The sequence below is a fragment of the Belonocnema kinseyi genome, chromosome 7, assembly GCF_010883055.1.
Source record: "Belonocnema kinseyi isolate 2016_QV_RU_SX_M_011 chromosome 7, B_treatae_v1, whole genome shotgun sequence".
Taxonomy (NCBI): Eukaryota; Metazoa; Arthropoda; class Insecta; order Hymenoptera; family Cynipidae; genus Belonocnema; species Belonocnema kinseyi.
The window spans coordinates 52,488,747-52,510,458 of NC_046663.1; the positions used below are offsets into that span (position 1 = coordinate 52,488,747).

Genomic DNA, 21,712 nt, shown 5'->3' on the forward strand with positions numbered 1-21,712 from the left:
GAGCTCTTCTTAATATTTTGACACCAAAATCATGTCGATACACCTTACCGACTGCGAGTAAAGCCACCCACGCTTTAACTTGACAGACTGTATTTAGAAGTTCTGAAAAAATTTCAAAAATCATTGTAAATTTGAACAAATCTAAAACAAATGGTAGATTTTAAAATATTTTCAAATAAAATGTTGAAGCTTTTCAAGGATTTAAATTGCTCAAAATGATATCATTTTGAAAATTTTAAAGATCACTGATTGAGTTTTTAATTTAGAGAATTAAAAACGATAGCGTGGATTTATATTTTTTATATTGAAGAATTCTAGTATCTTCCATTTTATACGTGTAAATTATTGAACATTTGAATGCAAAATTTTTGAATTAAAAAACTTTTAAACTTCAATTTTAAAAGTTAAACACTCAACAGTTCCACTTTAAGTGCTTTCATTTGCAGCTCAGTTTTTATGACCGCACCGCAGATGGAAAATTGTTTAGCTTCAGTGTTCGATTTTTAAATTTAATTGACCGTGAAAAACGTTTGTGAACCGGGAAAAAACCGTAAAATGACCGGGAAATTATTTTTTCGATTAAAACGGCCACCCTGTTGTTATGATTGGGAAACTTTTGTGGAGTATTGAAATTGAATAAGAAAAAAAGTTGGAAAATAAACCAGTCTAATGTATAGCCTGTAATAATTGAATAATTCTTTTTTTCCAGTAATTTACGAGTACAAAGTTCGTCTCGAGAAATCCTTGCAAGAGGAGAAAAACACGAATCAGGCTTTGAAGCAGGAGCTTCAGCAGCGAGTCTCGAGAGAAAAGTCTCTTAGAGACAAAGACAAGGAGAATGTTGAAATTGTGCAAAGTTACAATGCCATGCAGCAAAAATACAACATTCTTCAATCCGAAAATAAAGACATCGAGGAGGAATGTACCAAGATAAAAAAGCAGGCGTTAGAAGAATCGAATAGGCTAGAATCGACTTTGAGAGATCTTCGTAGCGAAATCAGTAGGGCTCAAGAGGATAAGAAAAAATCCATGGAAAACTTAAAGACTAAGTACCTCACGATTCAAAAAGACTATGCGAAAATGGAGACTGAGTACAATAATTTAGTCAAAAACGCAGTCAATTCGAAGAGCTCTGTATTACATTTAGAAAAGCAAGTCTTTCAACTCAAGAGGGAACTGGAACAGGCAAAGGTAATTCCATTATATCTGTAATTATCAAATTAAGGAAGGTTGAATCAGGGTGGCAACTTGACCGAGAAACTGAGAGTTTAATAAAAAAAACCGGGAATTTACTTCTGATCATTTAAATGATTTTGGCCAATTTATAACAATTATTTCTAGTTAAATAAATGACCCGGAGAAACAGGTCATTTATTTCTGATGGCAGTAAAATTCAAGTTTTCATTATTTAAATCATTTTGGTTAATTTAGGAAAGTGACTTCTACTTTATCTTCAGTCGTAAGGCATATAAGTGTGTTAATTTGGTTACGGATTCATTTATCAAATACTTCTTTAAAAATTCAACTAATCGGTTAAAAGTTAAACTCGTTTATTAAAAATCAATTTTTTTTATTGATGATTAATCATTTGAATTGAAAATTCATCTCTGGCTGAAAATGTAACTGCTTTGTTTAAAATCAATTTTTTATCTAAAAATTTAAATACACCAGCAGAAAATTTAACTATTTTGCTGAAAATACGTTTTTGTGTGTGTTTCTTAATTGTAAATATTTTTCATGTTTTTTCTATTACAAAATTCAGCTATTTGTTTGAAAATTTATTTACTTTGGGGAAAATTCGTTTTTTTGTAGAAAATTAATTTTTATCGTTGAAAATTCCTCTTTCATAAAAATTTCAACTATCCTAGTTGAAGATTCATAATTTTAGTTGAAAATTCATGAGTTTATTTGAAAATTAATTTCTTCAACTGGAAATTCAACTGTTCCACTTTTAGTTGAAAATTCATCTTTCCTAGTTAAAAACTCAACAATTTGAATGGAAATTGCTCTTTTTTAATAGAGTTTTCAACTATATTAAATTAAATTATTCTGGTCAATGATTTACGATTTTAGTTGACATTTAATCACTGTTTTTGAAAATGTTACTATTTTTTAAAAGTTTTTTTAATGTAATTTTTTAAATTGAAAATTTAACCTATTCCACTCAAATTTTTAAAATGATCTTTTTCTTCGAAAGTTAAACTTCTTGTCTAAAAATTCTTCTATTCGGATTAAAATTTAAGTATTTCAAACAAATATTTATCATTTTAGTTAAAAATTCAGCTCTTATGTTGGTAATAATGTTATTCGGTTAAAAGTTGAACTCTTTGTCAAAAGTTATTTTTTTTCTTAAGAATCATAATTTTAAATAAAAATTAATTTCTTGGGTTGAAAAATCAGTTATTTGATGAAAAAATTGTTTCTTCTTTAGATGCAAATGCATTTTTTCCGAAAATATAACTTTTCTGTTGAAAATTTGTTTCCTTTTTACTTGAAAATTATTTTTTTTCAACAAAAAATATAACTATTATGCCAGTTAAATATTCCATAATATTAATTAATAACTTATTTCTTTAGTTGAACATTCATTTTTTGACTCAAAATTCAAATATTCAATTTTTTGTTTAAAAATGAACTTTATCAATTGACAATTCATCTTTTTGTTCTTAAGTGTAATCATTTCATTTAAATATTAATCATCTTATTTAAATATCTAATCTTAGTTAAAAATCGTTTTGGTTGAATATTCATTTTTTAACTTAAAATTGAAATATTTAAGTTTTGATTGACAATTTATCTTTTTTTCAGTAAAACTTCAATTTTGTCAGTTTGAAAATGCAACTATTTCAGTTGAAGATTTATTGTTTTTGTTGAAAACTCATGTTTTTGGTTTAAAATTAAACTATTTGGTTGAAAATTTGTCTTCTCTAATTGAAAATTCAACTATTTCAGTAAAAAATTCATCTTTGTGTTTGAAAATTTAAGTATTTCAGTTCAGTATGTATCATTTTAGTTGATTTTTTAAAAATATAACTATTTTTCTGAAAATCCGATTTTTTTGGTTGAGAATTATTTTTTTAACGGAAAATTCAACTACTTAGTTTTGGTTCAAATTTCATCTTTTTTGGAGGACAATTTAACTATTTGGTTGAAAATTGATATTTTAAATTAAAAATTAAACTATTTTTTTGAAAATTCATGTAATTTGTGGAAAATTTGTCTTTTGTAGAAAATTAATCTTAATAGTTGAAAATTCATCTTTTTGGTACGTATAAAATTCAACGATTCCATTTGAAGATTCATCATCCTATAGTTGAAAGTTGGTCGCAGCTTCCCATAGAGTGATAGAAAATTGAAACAGGCACGTTTGAAGGATCTGTTTACATTATTGGATGTAAACATTCCTAGCGATTAAATTACAGCAATCGTGCCGAATTCGAGTGGAGCTCATTTATGGCTTTTAGCAGTTATTTAATCTTCAAACATTGTAATTATTAGAAAAATGTTCATAAATGGCTATATTTAAAGAACACGTTTAATTTATTATGTTGCGTTGTAAATTTACAAGAACTATTAATTATTTAAACAATTTTTATTTAAAAATTAAGAGTTTGACTTTTTTCTACGAGTGAATTTGTTCACGGAGTCAATTCACTCTTTTCTGTGTTGCTTAACAAAAGAACTAATAATTTTTTAAACAATTTTAATTTAAAAAATAAGAGTTTGCCCTTTTTTCTACGAGTCAACTTGTTTATGGAGTCAACTAAGAAAGTCTTTCCGATGACTCTTGTATGTTGCTTTGCAAATTTACAAGAACTATTAATTATTTAAACAATTTTAATTAAAAAATTAAGTGTTTGCCCTTTTTCTAGAAGTCAATTTGTTCACGGAGTAAACTAACTTTTTTCTATATTGCTTTGCAAATTTAGAAGAACTGTTAATTATTTAAACAATTTTAATGAAAAAATTAAAATTTTGGCCTTTATCCTACTAATCAATTTGTTTTCGAAGTGAACTAAGAATTTCTCTCCGATGACTTTTGTCTATATTGATTTGCAAATTTACAAGAACTATTAATTATTTAAATAATTTTAATTAAAAAATTTAAAATTTGGCCTTTATCCTACGAGTCAATTTGTTTACGGAGTTAACTAACAATGTCTATCCGATGACTCTTTTCTATGTTGCTTTGTAAAGATACAAGAACCATTAATTATTGAAAGAATTTAAATTGAGAAATTAAGAGTTTGGTTTTATTTTTACGAGTAGGCTCCATTTATAACATAATTAACTAGGAATATCTTTCCGATGATTATTTTCTCTGATGCTTTGAAAATATAAAATTATTAATTATTTAAAAAATCTTTATCAACATATTTATAGCTTGGCTATTTTTCAAGCAAGGGGCATAATTTGTTTACGGAATGAATTAAGAATGTCTTTCGATGATCATTTCCCACCATACTTTGTAAATTTATAATAATTATTAATCATTTAAACAATGTTCATAAACATATTGAGAGTTGGGGTATTATTCAATTAATAAACATAATTTGTTTACGAAGTTAACTAAGATTGTCTTTGCGATGATTCATAAAAAATTGAGAATTTGTCTATTTTCAACGAATAGGGTCAGTTTTTTTTTAGTATGGGTAGGCCTAAAATCACTGTATGAATTTTAGTACAGTTTAGTTACAATGCGGATACATACGAGTTTATTCAAAGTATTCGCATTTGCCTAAATATTTGGTCAGATGAGAGGAAATTTTCTGAGAGAGGTATTTCTATGAAAATTTGTACGCGCCGACATTTTAGATGTTTTTTCCAAACTTCCATAAAAATGTTTAGTGTTGCACAATAATTTATTCTGCATCGTGAGAGGGTACCCACGCGAAGCCGTGTACAAATAGAAGTTATTAAAGTAAAAATGATTATCATGGTATTTTATTGAACTTCATTTCCAAATAAAATAATTACAACTGAATTAGTGGTTTGCGCGCGTATGGGCTTCTAGTTTTAGTTGAAAATTCATCAGTGTAGTTGAGAGTTAATTTTTTTACTCCAAATGAAACCGTTCCATTTTGGGCGGAACATTTACCTTAACTAGTTCAAATTTAAGAATTTGGATGTAAATTTGTCTTTTTAAATTGAAAACTTATTTATTTCGTTGAAAATCCAACTATTTTGTTCAAAAATTGAATTTTTGGTAGAAAAGGATTATTTTGAAGTTCTCCCGGTTTTTAAATTCTTCTTTTTGGTTCAAAATTATTTTTTTTTATTAGAGATTCATTATTTTAATTAAAAAATTATTTCTTTAGTTGAATTATGAGCTATTTTTTGAAAACTATTCCAATTGAATATTTCATAATTTTAGTTAAACATTCTTTTTTTAGTTGAAAATTCTTTATTTGACTGAAAATGTAATATTATTCCATTTTTGGTTGAAAAATTATCTTTTTTTAGTTGAAAATTCGTCTTGTTTGGTTAGGCATTGATTTTCTAACTTAAAACGTAAGTATTTAAGTTTTGGTGGATAATTTACCTTTTTTTAGTAAAAATTCTATTTTGATCTTAAAAGTTTAACTATTTCAGTTGTAAATTAATTATTTTAGTTGAAAATTTATCAGTTAGGATGAAAGTTTTTTTTTTACTCAAAACGTAACTATTCCATTTTCTGTTGAAAATTGATTTTTTTTAGTTCAAAATCCAACTATTTGGTGGAAAATTTGTCTCCTCTATTTGAAAATTCAACAGTTTCTTTAAAATTGATGTATTTTGTTAAAAAGTTGTATTTTTTGGTAGAAAATTAATCATTTTGCTTTAAAATTCATCCCGTTGTTTAAAAATTTACCTTTTTGGTTAAAAGTTCCAATATTTCAATTAAAGATTCATAATCTTATTTGAAAATTAATTAATTTTGCAATTTTTCGCTATGTAGTGTTAAAGGTTGTTTAGAATAAACGTCATGACTTAAAATAAATGTTTGTGTTTTGCGGCAAACATAGATAAAAAAACTTGACCAGGAAACACGGGGAATTTGGAATCGTCCGCCGAATCGCCACCCTGTTAAACCGTAGTAAATCTTACTGCGCTGTAAGCTGCCTCATTAATTACAATAATAACTAATTGCCCAAAAAAAAGTATATTTAGAATCCCACCTTCCTTTTCAGAAATCCATCACCTCTCCCGACTACGTGGTAAATCGTGCAGCGTCTCAGCAGCAGGAGCCAGAAACAAACCAAGACAAGTCGAGAGCGCATAGTGCAAATGAGCAGGTTGCTCGTCCATCTCAACACAAGCAACAGGTAAGTCACCCCAGCAAAGATGATAATCCACCACCCCTTCCGGCGCCACGAGATCATCAAGCAATCGGGGATACCTTAGAGAAAAACGACGATAGATTGCCGAATGAGCAGATCAGCGACGTTGGATTTGCCCAAAGGGATGGAAACATCGTTCCTGTCGGTCCCAACGATATGAAGGACCAGCAAAATAATTTGCCTCTGTCTATGTCTTACAAAGAAGATTCGAGAAAGCAGGAAAAAAGGACTGATAATGTAGGCGAGGAACCTCCACAACCGGAAGTGGCACCACCTTTTTCGAATCAGGGCAGTGGTGGAGTTTTGCGAAAACCGAACAAAAAATCAAGTTCCAATGGTCCTAAGTTGGCTCCGATTCAACCGCAGAGAAGTGACAAGGAAACACGCTCTGATAATCGAGGGCACATTGAGAGTCCTCACGAGGTTGACGAACTCCAGGCTTTGAAAGAGAAGGTGGTTGGTATCCTCGATGGTGCGCACTAATGAGGAGACTATTCTTGCCAATTAAAAGTACTTTGCAATCGATACCTCGCTGCCCTCAATAAATGCAGCTACGATAGACAATAGGGCGAAGTAATTAATTAATTCGTTTCAAATGAAGCATGGGCGGCGTTACTATACTTTGAAACTTCATTTTGACATTCATTTTTTTTTCTTTTTTGACTAATGCTGAATTTGACGTGTCCAAATGACTGGGTTCTCTCTCGGTGGCATTATCTGGAAGCTTGAAATAAATTAACATGTGATAATTTATTATATAATATTTTAATAATTTATATATATATATATTTATTTATTTATTTATATATATAAATGGGGTTGTTTTCATCCGTTGAGAGCGCTGTCAATCACAAGTACATCGATTTTTTCGCGAATTTCCATATTAAAAACCTGGAAACCTCCTTCAGTTTTCCACGCGAACCTTGAATTAATTTTTTGTTTTCTTTTAAAAAAGAGTTCTTTGGTTGAAATGCGAAAAGTAATTTAAGTCTTCTATTCTATTATGAAAGAAACATTTCGTTAAGAAAAAATTTTGACACTGAAAAGTTTTTTATTTATCAAGGTATAATTTATCTTCGACTCATTAAAGAATAAATAAAGAGGTTTCTTGGCATTTTTTGTAGATTCCGCTAATATAGAATGTAAAAGTATACATTTTTTTATGGTATTCATTTTGCAAATTATAAAAATTATTAGTTGAAAATATTGATTTCAAAGATTTAAGGCAGTATTCTACTTTGAAACGCAAGGAAAAAAAGTTATTTTTCTGATTTTTTTCTTAGATTATTTATAATGATATCGATGTACGGTTAGTTAGGCTTAATAAACACATCCTTGAAGTACATTTTTAAAATTTTTTATTTATTTTATGCAGTTTTTATACATGAAAACGTTATTCAAAATCAATTTCACAAAAAGTAGATAGCTCCGCGCTGTTATCGAGATTTTTACAACAGTGTGGACCTACCTACTTTTTGAGGAGTTGACCTTGACTGACGTTTTTATGTGTAAAAAGTGCATAAAATAAATTTAAAAAATTTTTTAAGTATATTTTAAGGGTGGATTTATTAAACTAAATAAACCCTGCATCAATGTCATTAATAATAATCTCAGAAAAAATTCACAAAAATATTTTTTTTTCGAGCATTTCAAAGTAGAATATTGCCTTGAAAATACATATATTTAAAAGAATTTTGAAGATTTTACAAAGATTTGACGGATTTCAAAGATTGGAAAAAGGCGCGTGCGCCAGAATTTAAAGATTTCACATACAAAGATTTAAGGAAAATTTCACAAATATTTCAAAAGATTTGACAAAGATTTCAGAAATTTCACAACAATTTTCCCAATATTTCGAATATTATATGAAAATTGCAAGGATTTTAAATATATGGAAAAGGCGTGTATACCAGATTTAAAAGATTTTGAATATTTCCAAAGCTTTTAAAACTTTCAAACGTTTTTACACAGTTTACAAATATTTCAATGCTTTTAAATGAATACGAAAGATTTTAAAAAGATTTCAAAGATTTCATACAAATTTCAAAAGAATACCAGAATTCGAAAGATTTGAAAAAGGGCACATTACACCAGATTTTAAAGATTTTAAAACATCGAAGATTTGATATGATTTCAAAACATTCAAAAAGATTTTACGACATCCCAAGGATTTCGAAAATTTCATAAAGATTAAGATTTGCAAGGATTTCAAAGATTTGAAACAACCGTGTACATCAGTTTTGAAAGATTTCGAACATTTCCAAAGATTTTATACATATTAAAAATATTTTAATAATTTCAAATTAATATAAATGATTTCAGAAAGATGTCACAAATATTTGAAAGATTTCATAAAAATTTCATAAAAATTTCAAAGGAATACAAGAATTTCAAAGAAAGTGAAACGATTTCACATATTTCAATGATTTCAAACGAATACGAAAGATTTTGGAAATATTTCAAAGATGTTAAGTTAATTTGAAAAGATTTTAATTATTTCAAGCGAACGCAAGATATTTGACAAACAAATGTTGAAGAAAGCTTTTATAAAGATTTGAGATTTCAAGAATATTAAAGTTTTCAAGGATCTCAAGTATTTTAAGAAAACTTTAAAAGATTCTTAAAAAATTCACAGATATTTCAAGATTTCACGAAGATTTAAGTATTTCGAGAGATTTCAACGATTTTTTAAAGATTTTACAAACATTTCAACGATTTCAAAGACAACTTTCGTTCGCAAAAAATTAAGAATTTATTTATGGTTCTGCTTTCTTTTAAAATTGTTGGCAAAAAAATGATATGACTCATTTTTTACATATTTAATCATTTATTATTTAATTATTTGATGTAAAAAGGAGACCTGGAAAACATAAATGGAAAAAATAAAACAGCATAGAAAATCATATTTTGCAGATAAAATTCTCAAAATAATAATTACAAATTTGTTAATTTGAACATTTGCACCTTCCTATTTACGCACACCGAGATAGAACCTTGGTACTTGGACACATCGAATTCATGACCTGGTTTGGGAACAGATATTTGACCCTTGCTTTTTTTAAAATAAAAAAGCAACAGTAGATAAAATACATTTGAATACCTTATTGGCAGTTTACAGTGTTTATCTAGAAGAAATGATATCTAAATATAAACCGGTCAGCGTCGCCCCTAAAATGAAGAATTTTTATTCGGTTTCTCGAGAGACTGAAGAAAGGTGTAAATTATATTGAATTAAATTTTAAAGTTTATGAGAAGTTGATAGTCAAGTCTAGATTTTATTCATGTCATTCCGTTTTGGAAACGACTTGAGGGAGTACTGTATGATATTGTGTCTTTTGACAAGAGATTAATGTTTTTAGGATTGCTAGATGTTAAGACATCGTATGAAGAGATTAGCTATTTAGCAATATTTTCGTAGAGAAATTGAAATTTTTTATGAAACGATAAAGAGTTCGAATGACTGATGAAAAGCATAAAAATCCTTTCTTTGCATGCAATTTGCACGCATCGTATCATTTTCTGTCCTGTTGGCATTTTTTCCCTGTAAGTCCGTTCTTTTTGTGATTTCTCAATTTGACTTTAGAGAGCATAGATTTTGTTTAGAGAAAACACACCACTCGACGTGTGTAAGGCGATTATTCGCATAGCTCGACTGACTGTGTTACGTAGTTTTAAAATTTTGTGCACTGAATATGTAGGTAATATTTTGGTTTCGGCTTTCAAATTTCTTCTAGTGCATTATGTAAACTAGTTTTTAACACACTTTATTAGTACGCTCTTAACATTTTAGACTTGTGTCGATATCAAATAATTGACAGTAATTTAGCGCAATTTTTCCATTTCAAGGATGTTTTAACAAAGTTGAAACTGACATTTTAAAAGTAGTATGTCTTCTGAAATACGCCTGTAATCCTTCTGTGTTATTTAATGTTATATTTAATAAAATGAAACTTATTATTTTTACTTGCTTGCATTTTTTCTTGCACCCTTGCGCACTTAACTCTTCTTACTTGCTTTCGTAAACCCTAGTGGTTCTTTTTATGACAATAGATAATTTCGATCTACTAATTTCTGAAGAAGTAATTTGAAAAAGAAAATATTGGCTTCTTAGCGGACTTTTTTGAGTCACGTAATGATTTCTCCTGTGTCAGTGATTGTTGTCTCTTCTCAGCAAAAGGCATGTCTCTTGTTTTTTATTTTATGTGCTTTGAATCTTTTATTTGCTACTATAGCGCTCATAGATTATTATTTCATTTGACTTTGTAGAGGTAGTGTTCTAAAGAATCTTAATTGCTCTGAGAAATTCTCACGAGCATGAAAAAATATGCTCGACCTTTATGTGCTTTGGGAATTTAATGAGCATTTATAAGCATTTTGAATTCGCATTTTTTAGCTTTATTAATAATAATTACATTATTTAAATTTCGCGGGAAAATGTATCGCTTTACACTAGAAAATGCGTTAACTTAAATGACAAAAGAAGTCAAAATAATAGAAAACATTATTTGCATTAAACGGGCATTGTTCAGGGTTGCTACAATATCCCAAATTCTAAATTCATTAGGTGTAAAACCAACCATGCACCTAGAAGATTAATAATATTAATGCAAAAAATGTCTATTTCTAAATCAATTTTAAACACTTTTTAGTTTATTTTTGTAATCAAAAAGGTGAATTTTGAACATTTTCAACAAAGTATATTAATTTTCATAGAAAAAAGATCATCTTTCAACCAAAATTAGGATAAAGGTTGAAAAAAAAACAAATGAATTTGCAACAAAATAATTTTTTTCCCCATCCAAAAACATGATTTTCTTAACCAAAAATAGAACTAAATTTTCACTCAAAATAATTCAATTTTAACTCAAAAATGAATTTTCTCATAAAAAGGATACAGTTTTAATATAATATTTACATTTTCAACAACATCATTTATAAACAAAAACTAGAATAATTTAATTTGCAATTAAAAAAGTATGTTTCAAATAAAACAACGAGTTTTCAGCAAAATGAAATAATTTTGAACTAAAAATATAAATTTTCAATCAAAGATGGAATAGTTAAAGCTTCGGTTAAAAAAATAATATTCAATAAAAAAGAAACGAATTTTCAGCCAAAGAAATTAATTTTTAATCACAGTGATGAATTTATAACCAAAAATATGAATTTTTAACCAAATAGTGAAATTTTTAATCCGAAACATTAATTTTCTGTCTATCAAAAAAAAGTAAATTTTCAAAAAATAAAAAATGGAATGGTTAGTGTGAATTTTCAACTAAAATGATAAATCTACAAAAATAAAATACTTAAATTTGCAGTTAGTAAAATACATTTTCAACAAAATAGTTAAATTTTCAACATCAGAAATTAATTTTTAACCAAAAAGATAAAGTTTCAACTAATGAGAGCACTCTTCTACAAGAAGACGGATTTTCAACAAATAGTTACATTTTTAATGAAAACAGATAAATTTTCAACTAGAAATAGAATTATTAAATTTTCAATAAAATCAAACTAAATTTTTAATGAAATAGTATAATTTTTACTCAAGAAGATTAAATTTCAATAGTAAAAAGATAAATTTTGAAAAACAAATGGACCGGTTATATTTTCAGTTAAAAAAATTAATTCTAAATAAAATAAAACAACAAATTATCAACCAAACAGATCAGTTTTTAACTGATACGATGAAATTTCTACCGAAATAGATGAATTTTGAACAAAGTGCATGAGTTTTCAATCAAACATTTGAATTTTCAAAAGAAATTTCAACCAAAAAGAAGAATTAGTCACCAAGAAGCTTAATATTCTTTCACAAGTTCGAATTTTTAATAAAATACAGGAATTTAAAATAAATATTTGAATTTTAAAGTTAAGAAGATAAGTTTTAAACCAAACATGTATTTGATAAATTTTCAGTTAAGACAATTAATTTTCAACTAGAAAACATAATGTTCAAAAAAATAATTAAATGTTAAAAAAAAGGTTTGTCAATGAAAATGATGAATCATCAACCAAATAAATGAACTTTTAACAAAGTAGTTCCACTTTTAACTAAGTAGTTGAATTTTAAACCAAAAAGGATGAATTTACAACGAAAAACATAATACTTGATATTTCAACCAAAAAGGATTTAAATTTTTTACCAAAAATAGTTTAGTTCAACTAAGAAAGATGAATTTTCAAAAAAATAGTTTGAATCCACAACCAAAAGAAATTAATTTTCGATCAAATAGTTGTGATTTTTAACCATGATAAGAAAATAAATAGATTACTTTTGTAAAAACATATGTAGTAATTATGATATAACAGGTGTTCCAAATTTATGGATACCCCTCAATAATTTTCAAGGATCGCATTCGACAAGAAAATAGTTCTGACAAAAGTTATAGGGTTTTGTCCAAGGAATCTAATGGTGACCCTCATTTTGACTCCAAGGACATTTTTGAAGGTCGTGTCAAGGTCACCTTATTTTTAAAAATTGAAACCATTATTTTTTATTCCGGAAATGAAAAGAGCGGTAAATTTTTACATTGAAATATGTATTTTAACCTTTGGTCAAAATGACCCCAAAAATTATTTTAAAAAAATATTTTGACCTTGACACGAACGTTAAAAATGACCTTGGAGTCAAAATCAAGGTCACCGTTAGATAAATGCTTTAAATTATCTTAAATGCTCTATAAATGCTCAGTTCGAGCTTAAATGCTAAGAATATTCTCGAGAGCATTTGCTCAACATAAATTCTTGGGCATTTAAGAACTCTAGGTAGAGGACCCATTTCGTACAGTACGAGTATTCATTATCTTTGCGTTCCTTTTGGGTTTAAAGGTTAAAGTTTTATAGTCTTTTCAAAATACTGTGTTTTTTATTTTCATAGAGGTAAGTGGTTATACGAGAAATCCGAGAAATTGCCTCTAGAATTAAAAATCGGAGAATACAAGAACTTGCCAGTGTTCTATTAAATCTAAAGAGGGATATAGGAAATTAGCAATGTTTTGTTGTATTTTTCAGAATACTCCAGCGCATTCAGTGAAATCTGTTCTTGGTTCCAATATTGAAAGCACAACAAAGGCTTCTGTTGTTTCCGTTTCTCCGGAAAGGAGCCTCACTGCTGGAAGAACAAAAGTGAAATTGCCCATTGGTGTGGTACCAATTCCCGTAATAATAAATCCGAAGCTTGAGAATGAAGAAAAGAAGACAGATGAGAAGAGGAGAAATACAGATGCTGGACACAATTCGAAAGTGAAAGATCTTGTTGTGGAAAGTGGTAAAAAGGAAAAGGCAAAGGAATTGGATATTAGAAATATGGATTTGCTGGCACACCAACCAGCAGGAAAAGTTGCTGAACGACAAGGAAATGTAGGATGGCTCAGAGTTCAACCTGGTGTTCAGGAAATTGGTGACGAACCAAATCATCTGGAAAGACTGGCTGGGTATAGTTATATACTTAGGGACCGTATTTAAATTACGTGACGGCTTTTTGCAAATTTTTGTGAATTCACAAAAACGTTCTCCTGAAGGTTATCCTTTTAGTTATAAATTTTATTATTTGGCTAAAAATGTTAACAATTTTCTTAAAAAGACATTATTTTTGGTTGCAAACTCAAATGACCTGTTAAAAGCTCGTCTTTTTCGGTTGAACATTCAACTCTTTTCGTAGAACATTAACCTTTTGTTTAAAATTCATATTTTATTGCTGATAAGTCAACTGAATAATTTTTTGGATGATAAATTTTTGTGTGGAAAATTGGTCTTTTTTGATTTAAAAATTAATATTTTCATTACAAATATTTCATCTTTCTTGAATGAAAATTTAACTGTTTCGTTGAAAACTTAACTATTTCTTAGAAAATTTACTTTTTGTTTATAATTCGTATTTAGGTTTTGAAAAGTCAATCGAAATCTGGATGAAAATTCAACTGTTTTTTTAAAATTTGTCTTTGATTTAAAAACTCACGTGTTTGAATAGAATTTTCATTTTTTTTGGATAAAAATGCAACTATCTGGTTTACAAATTTAACAATATTGTTCAAAAGTCATACTTTTTGGTTAAAAATTCTACTATTAAGCAGAATATTAAATTATTGTTTACAATTCTTATTTTGGCTTTGGAAAGTGAACTTATGTCTTTTTTTGGATCAAAATTTAACCATTTTTTAAAATTCATCTGTTTTAGTAGAAATTTAAACTTTCTTGAGTAAAAATACAACTGCTCGGTTGTAAATTCAACTCTTTCTTTAAAGTTTGCCTTTTTGATTTCAAAATTCACCTACTCTAGAAGAAATTACATTTTTCTTCGATAAAAATGCAAATTCTGCTGTTTTGTTGAATATTTAACTATTTCGTACAATTTTACGTCTTGTTTAAAATTTATATTTTGGTGTTTAAAAATGAACTAAAATCTTTTTGTCGTTTTTTATTAAAAATGCGTCTGTTTTAGTATAAGTTCAATCTTTCTTGGATAAAAATGCAACTATTTTTTAGAAAATTTCACTATTTTGTTAAAAAATCATCCTTTTTGGTTGAAAACATTCGTCTTTTTTTATTGAATTTTTTTTGTATAAACTTTTTCTTTAAAAAAAATTAATATTTAGATCTTGAAAAGTCAACTGGAATCTTTTTTGGATGAAAAGTCAGCTATTTAAAAAATTTTTTAAAATAAAAATTCATCTGTTTTAAGAAAATTTTTATCTTTTTAAGTAAAAATGCAACTATCTGGTAGATAAGTCAACAATTTTATCAAAAAGTAATTTTTTTGGGTTAGCAATTCCTCTTTTTGGATTGAAAAATCAGTTTGATTGTTGATTTTTGTTAACTATTTCTTTTTTAATTGAAAGCTCATGTCCTTGGTTGAAAATTTAACGGTTTAGTGGAAAATGCTCTTTTTCGTTGAAAATTAATTTCTTAGCTGAAAATGTAACTTTTTCAATTTTTTAAAGATCGATCTTTTTTAGTTGAAAATCTCCTTTGTTGGTAAAATAAATAATAATCTTCTTAGTTTTTAATTTAATTTTTTCTGTGTTAAAACGAATCAGTTTCGTAAAAAAATTAATTTTTGGCTGAAAAGTTATATTTTTTGTTGAAAAAAAATTTCTTGGCTTGAAGGTTCAACAATTTAGATAAATTTTTATTTCTCCCTTAAATGAAAAATTTCTATTTGTTGAAATTTCGTTTTTTTTTATTTTGACATTTTTCTGTATAAATTTCATCTGTTTTGATTAAGATATAAACTGTGACAAATTTTTGTTGGGAATTTATCGTTTTAGGTTTGAAAATTCAACTATTATGCTGAAAATTTAAATTTTATCTTGAAAATTCAATTATTTTGTTAATAACTTATATTTTATAGCAGCAAAGACATTTTTTGGCTTAAAATAAATTATTGTTTTTAATTTGTATCTAAAATTCTGTTTTATACTTAATATTTAAATATTAATGCTCAAGGAGAATAAAAAATTTGCCAAGGAAAAATCAGGAAATTTTGAAAATGAAGTTTTCGGTAACCCTATCTAATTCTAGTAGCAACAACTAGCTAAACATTTCTGGAAACGAAAAATTACGTACAGTAAGACAGGGGTGGGTGGTAGAAATATTTGGTACGATTTTTTACATGGAAAGGGGGGGAGGGGTTTAGAACGGGTTTCTCCGTTACGTAATTTATGTACGGCCTCTTATATACATTTTTGCAAATAAATTTTAGCCCTGTATTCTTATGGGAAGCGTCACTAAAAAATTGTGTTTTCAGGATGGAGGATGGGGGTCAACAAGGTCCTGATATTGCAGAAGATCAATATGAGAATGAAGAGTTTTATAGAGAACAGCAGCCTAAAAATAACGACCTCCGGATCGAGGAGGAAGACGAGGGTGAAGGTAATGTTTTTTGGAGGGGCTTACCACTCACCAGAGTGCGCGATCTGCTCGGGTCCGAGTTCTGCAAAAATTCAAATTTAATATGCGAAATATATCTTCTTTTATACAAATTATTCTCTCATATTTCTGGCTTTCACAAATATAACATTATATATTTTACTGAAAGAATGTTTCAAAGTACATATTTTCAAAAGTTTTTTTACATTTTACAGCGAAAAATAAAAACAACTATATTTTCAAATTAAGAAACAAACTGTTTGAGAAAATCGTCTTCTTTTTTTTTAAATTCGACTGCTTTTTGATGAAAAATGTAACGGTTGAAGTTTCTTCTCTTTGGTTGAAAATTTCACTATTTTGTTGAAAATTTGTCTCTTATTTGTTCCTTTTTTATTTTTCGTTAAAAACTGATCTTTTTCACTTGAGAAATTACATGATTTGTTAAAAAGCCGCGCACTTTGGTTGAAATCAACAGCTTTTAATTTAAAATATTTTTTGGTTGAAATATCAACTATTATATTTTGCGTTGTTTGATAAAGATTCATCTCTTTGGTTCAAAATGAACTATTTTAGTGAAAATCAGATTTTTTTTCAGATGAAAATTAATGTATTTTAAAGAAAATTTGTCTCTTCACTGAAATATTGACGTAGTCCAGGCATCTGGTAGTTTGGTTCCCAAAATAATCCTACTTCCAATGTTTTTAATGAGAAATTTCCATTAAGGTGTCCCTTTTGACATAACAAAAATGCTAGAACATATCAATTGTCAAACCGGGTTTTTTTAAAAATAGTTCCAAAAGTTCATTTGTGGGGCGGATAATTCCTTTTGCAATTTAGAGCAAATTGTCCAACAGAAAAAAGAAAGAGGACACAATTATGAGCAAATTTGGTTAAAAAATAATTCGCTATCCTCCATAGGTTTCGAGTTATGATACATAAAAAATCCCAATTTTTTTGTACTTTCAGCGAAAAATCACTAAATTAAAAAAAAACAGTGAGTACCTTCGTGCCTAATTACTCCACAAGAAAGTGTTCCACAGGTGAGTTAAAGTTGACTCAATTTTCTGCAATTACAAAAAAAGAACATTGTCCTTCCTATAATAGGTCATAAATTATGACCCCTAAAGTTGGCCATTTTTGCCTATTTTTACGGGCATGAAAGTGGAGTTCAGTTTTTCCAAAATAAATCGTGTCGGTTTTAGTTTGCGTTAGTGATGCCAGAGGATAAAACAGAGTCTATAAAAATTTACGCAGGTCTAAAAAAAAGGTATTTTAGACCGATATTATTTTGGGAATTGCAAGGTTTCAAAAACTGATTTTTTTCTGCATTTTTGACTAAATACAGAGAATTTGTTTTTTGTTTTGAAAATATCTCGTTTCCTGTGCATCCCACGCCAAAATTACTTAAGATTAAATGAAAGTGGAGTCAATTTGACTTAAGTTAAAAAAAAGTGTCTTAGCCCTAAATAGGTCACGAGATAGGACCTGGGAAAGTACACACTTCCTGCATAAAAGCACGTGAGCGTACCGTGGAGTCGAAATACGGTCGTATTTCGAAAACTTTGTCTCAAATAAGTGTAAATAAATAATTTAGCCTATATAATACGTCTTTTTCCATTAATAAATAATTAATTGTTTCTAACAAAAGCTTTCTATTACCATTTATGAGTGATCGTAATTCATTGAAAATGTATATGTTTTTTTTTGGTCAATAAACAAATATGTTTGATTACCAATTGTTTATAATTAAATCTTTCATAACCACTGTTGAGTACTTTTTGAGTACTTTTGTGACGAAAAGAAAGTAATAATAATTGTTAAAAATGTGATTTGTATTTCTTTTCAGTAAACAAATACAGGGTGGTCGCTGGACCGGGAAACCTGGGAATCTTACAAAATTTTTATTCTAAAAATTCGGTTTTTAAATAATTTGTTCAATTGTGATGTTTATAAATTATTATATCATTTAGTTAAGAATGCTTTATTCGAAAATCTTTCACTTAAAAAAATTTTACATTTTATATTTTGAAGTTTTAAGCATATATTTTAATTTAAAGAATTTCAAAATGCAGTTTTGATGGTTAAAAACATTAAAAATTAGAAGTTTTTAAAATCGAAGATTAAAAAAAAACAGGGTGGCCGCCGGACCGGGAAACCGGATATTTTACGAATTTTTAGAAGAAAAATTTTCATAAGTTCGATATTAACAGTTTTAAAAATGATTAAAGTGCAGTTTTGAAGATTTAAACAGTTAAAAATTAAAAGCATTTGAAGTTGAAAATTTCTGATAAAAAACAGTTTTATTTCATCAACTGTAAATCTAAATAAATGAATTCTTTTTAGAGTTGATCTGTACTCTAAGTATAGAAATCTGAACAATAATTGAATTGACCAAACAATTTTAGATTCGTTCAAAATTTGAGAATTTCCAGATTGTAACTGTGTCAATCCGAAAGTTTTAATACGAATTGAAATTAATAAATTATTTATTCCGATAATTTTATTTTTAAATAAAAAATTTCAAAATTTATCGATAATATATTTTTAATTCAGAGTTCCAGGTCTTCTTTTATATTATTTTCTATATTAAATTTAATAAATAAATTTATTAATATATTATTTCTATTAATAAAAATAAATAAATCCATAATCATATAGTCATAATTAAAGGTTTTTATTATGTTTAAAATATTGTGAGTCTAAATTATTTTATTATTATCCCATTTAATTTGAAATTTCTTAATGTAGAAAAAGAATAAGTATTTAATATTTAACAATATTTCACTATTCATTTAAGGTGAGTAAATTGAACCATTAAAAGAAAACAATTTTAAACTGAATTTTTTTTTATAGAAAGCTTTTAATATTTAGATTTTCGATTTTCCTAAGAATCTTAAGAAATTTTTTATTCTTTCGAAAAATTTTAAACTACTTCCAGATTTCACAAGATTTTTAACTAAAATTTTAAAGCTTTTAAAAGATGCCTGGACGTGGATTTATATTTTTGGAACTTAATCTGAATCTTTGTGCTCTATAATTGATAAAAGTTATAAATTTTGCAGTTTATTTGCATTTAAGATTGTTTAATTGAAAAGTTTTAGTACCTTCCATTTGGTACGTGTACATTTTTGAGCATTTGAATACACAATTTTTGAAATGAAAACGTTTATACTTCAATTTTATAAGGTTGGAATTCAAGTGTTTAACTTTGAATGCTTTAATTTGTTGTTTATTATTTTATATGGAAAAATGTTTGAAATATTGTTTTATTTTTTTTATTTTTCGGGAAATGACGGGAATTTTTTTATTCGCTTAAAACGGCCACCCTGCAATAGTTTTTTAATAATTGTTTATAACAATATCTTGTCATAACCACTTCTGAGTACTTTCTCAGTATTTTTCCAGCAAAAAAGTAATTATAATTGATTAAAAATGTGATAAATGCTTTTCATCCGAAAACATCAAGTTTTTTAATAATTGCTTATAAAAATATCTTCTGATGAATAGTAATTATATAAATTGCTTGTATCTAAAAGTTCTTTAAGTAAACCATGAATTAAATACCACATTCTTAATCAATTATAATTACTTTTTGGCTAGAAAAGTACTCTGAACGTACTAAAAAGTGGTTATGACAAGATATTGTTATAAACAATTATTAAAAAACTATTTGTTTACTGAAAAGAAATACATATCACATTTTTAATCAATTATAATTACTTTTTTATCACAAAAATACTCAAAAAATACTTAAAAGTGGTTATGAAAAGATTTTATTATAAAAAATTATTAATAAAACATATTTGCTTATTGATAAAAAACATATACATTTTCAATCAGTTACAATCAATTTTTTAAACAAAAATACTAGAAAGAGAGCCTAAAAGTAATCATTAGTGGTGATAGAAAGGTTCTTTTTTTAGAAACAACTAATTATTTATCAATTGTAAAAGACGTATTATACATGCTAAATGAATGATATATACTTATTTGAGACAAATTTTTCGAAATACGACCGTATTCCTACTTCATGGAACACTCAGGTGCCTCTATGCAGGAAGAGTGCACTTTCCAAGGTCATATCTCGTGACCTATTAGGGCTACGACACTTTTTGTTTTGACCTAACGTCAAATTGACTCTACTTTCTTTTCATCTTAAGTAATTTTGTCTGGGGATGCACAGGAAACGAGATATTTTTAAAAAACAGCAACAAATTCTCTGTTTTTAATCAAAAATGCAACAAAAAAAATCCATTTTTGAAACCTGGCAATTCCCAAAATAATAGGTCTAAAATACCTTTTTTTTAAATCCACGCAGATTTCTGTAGACTCTATTTTATCCTCTGGCATCATTAACGTAAACTAAACTGAACTGAAAAAACTGAACTCCACTTTTCTGTCCGTAAAAACAGGCAAAAATGGCCAAATTTAAGGGGTCATAATTTATGACTTATTATAGGTAGGACATTGTTCTATTTTTTAATTACAGATAATTGAGTCAACTTTAACTGATGTTCAACTGCAGTATTTTAATTCTTAACCAAAGAACTGAATTTACAAACAACAAAAATATCAATTTTCAAATAAATCGTTGAATTTTTAAGTAAAAAGATTAATTTTCGAGAAAAGAAAACGGAATATAATATAATATCATATTTTAATGTTTTCGTTTGGAAAACCATTTTTCTGTTGATAATTTAACTCATTGGAAAAAATACCGTTTTCCTTTCTCGAAAATTGATCTTTTTATTTGAAAATTCAACTATGTGTTTTAAAATTGATATTTGTTAGGAAAATTCTTCTTCTTGTTTGCAAATTCATACTTAAAAAATTCCATTACTTTGTTAAAAATATTTTTTTCTGAAAATTCATTTTTTAGTTAAAAATTCGACTTTTTGGTAGAATCTTCTTGAGGAAAATTAATTATTTTTGGTTGAATATTTAAGTATTTCGCTCAAACCTTCTGTGTTTTTGGTTCCAAATTATTTTTTTAACTGAAAATTGTGAAATTAATTTGTTTCGATAAAAATTCATTCATTAATTTTTCGACCTAAAAATGAATTATTTTATTTAAAATTCGCTTTTTTTAAATCCAACTGCTTCTTATTTAATAATAAAATCTTTTTTGGTAAGAATATCAACTATTGATTTTTTCTTTGAAAATTCATCTTACTTTAGTAAAAGTTATACTACTTTGTTGGAAAGTAATTTTTTGGTTAAAGATTTATTACTTCAGTTGAAAATTCAGCTCTATGGCAAAAACTTCAGCTATTCTATTGAAAAATTCGTTTTTTTCTGATCAAAAATTAATTTCTTATACAGAAAATGTAACAATTTCATTTTTGGCTGAAATTTTTTATTTATTTAATTTAAAAATGCAATTTTTGTTGTTGCAAACTAAGCCATATGATGGAAATTTCAATATTACGAGGGTAGTTCAATAAGTCCTTAGAATGAAGTATAAAAACAATTTTTTTGGGGTAAATTTTTTTTTATTTTTCAACATAATCTCCTTGGAGCTC

General features: G+C 27.1%; 1 protein-coding gene across 1 annotated transcript in view; it reads left to right on the top strand.

Moving 5' to 3' along the window:
- LOC117176166 (Golgi integral membrane protein 4-like) overlaps positions 1-21,712 on the top strand; it is a 70,882-nt gene that overhangs the window by 47,708 nt on the left and 1,462 nt on the right. The window contains exons 3-6 of the mRNA XM_033366258.1: positions 710-1,191; positions 6,171-6,305; positions 13,335-13,756; positions 16,069-16,193. Coding sequence (XP_033222149.1) covers positions 710-1,191; positions 6,171-6,305; positions 13,335-13,756; positions 16,069-16,193 — 1,164 coding nt within the window. The remainder of the gene's footprint in view (positions 1-709; positions 1,192-6,170; positions 6,306-13,334; positions 13,757-16,068; positions 16,194-21,712) is intronic.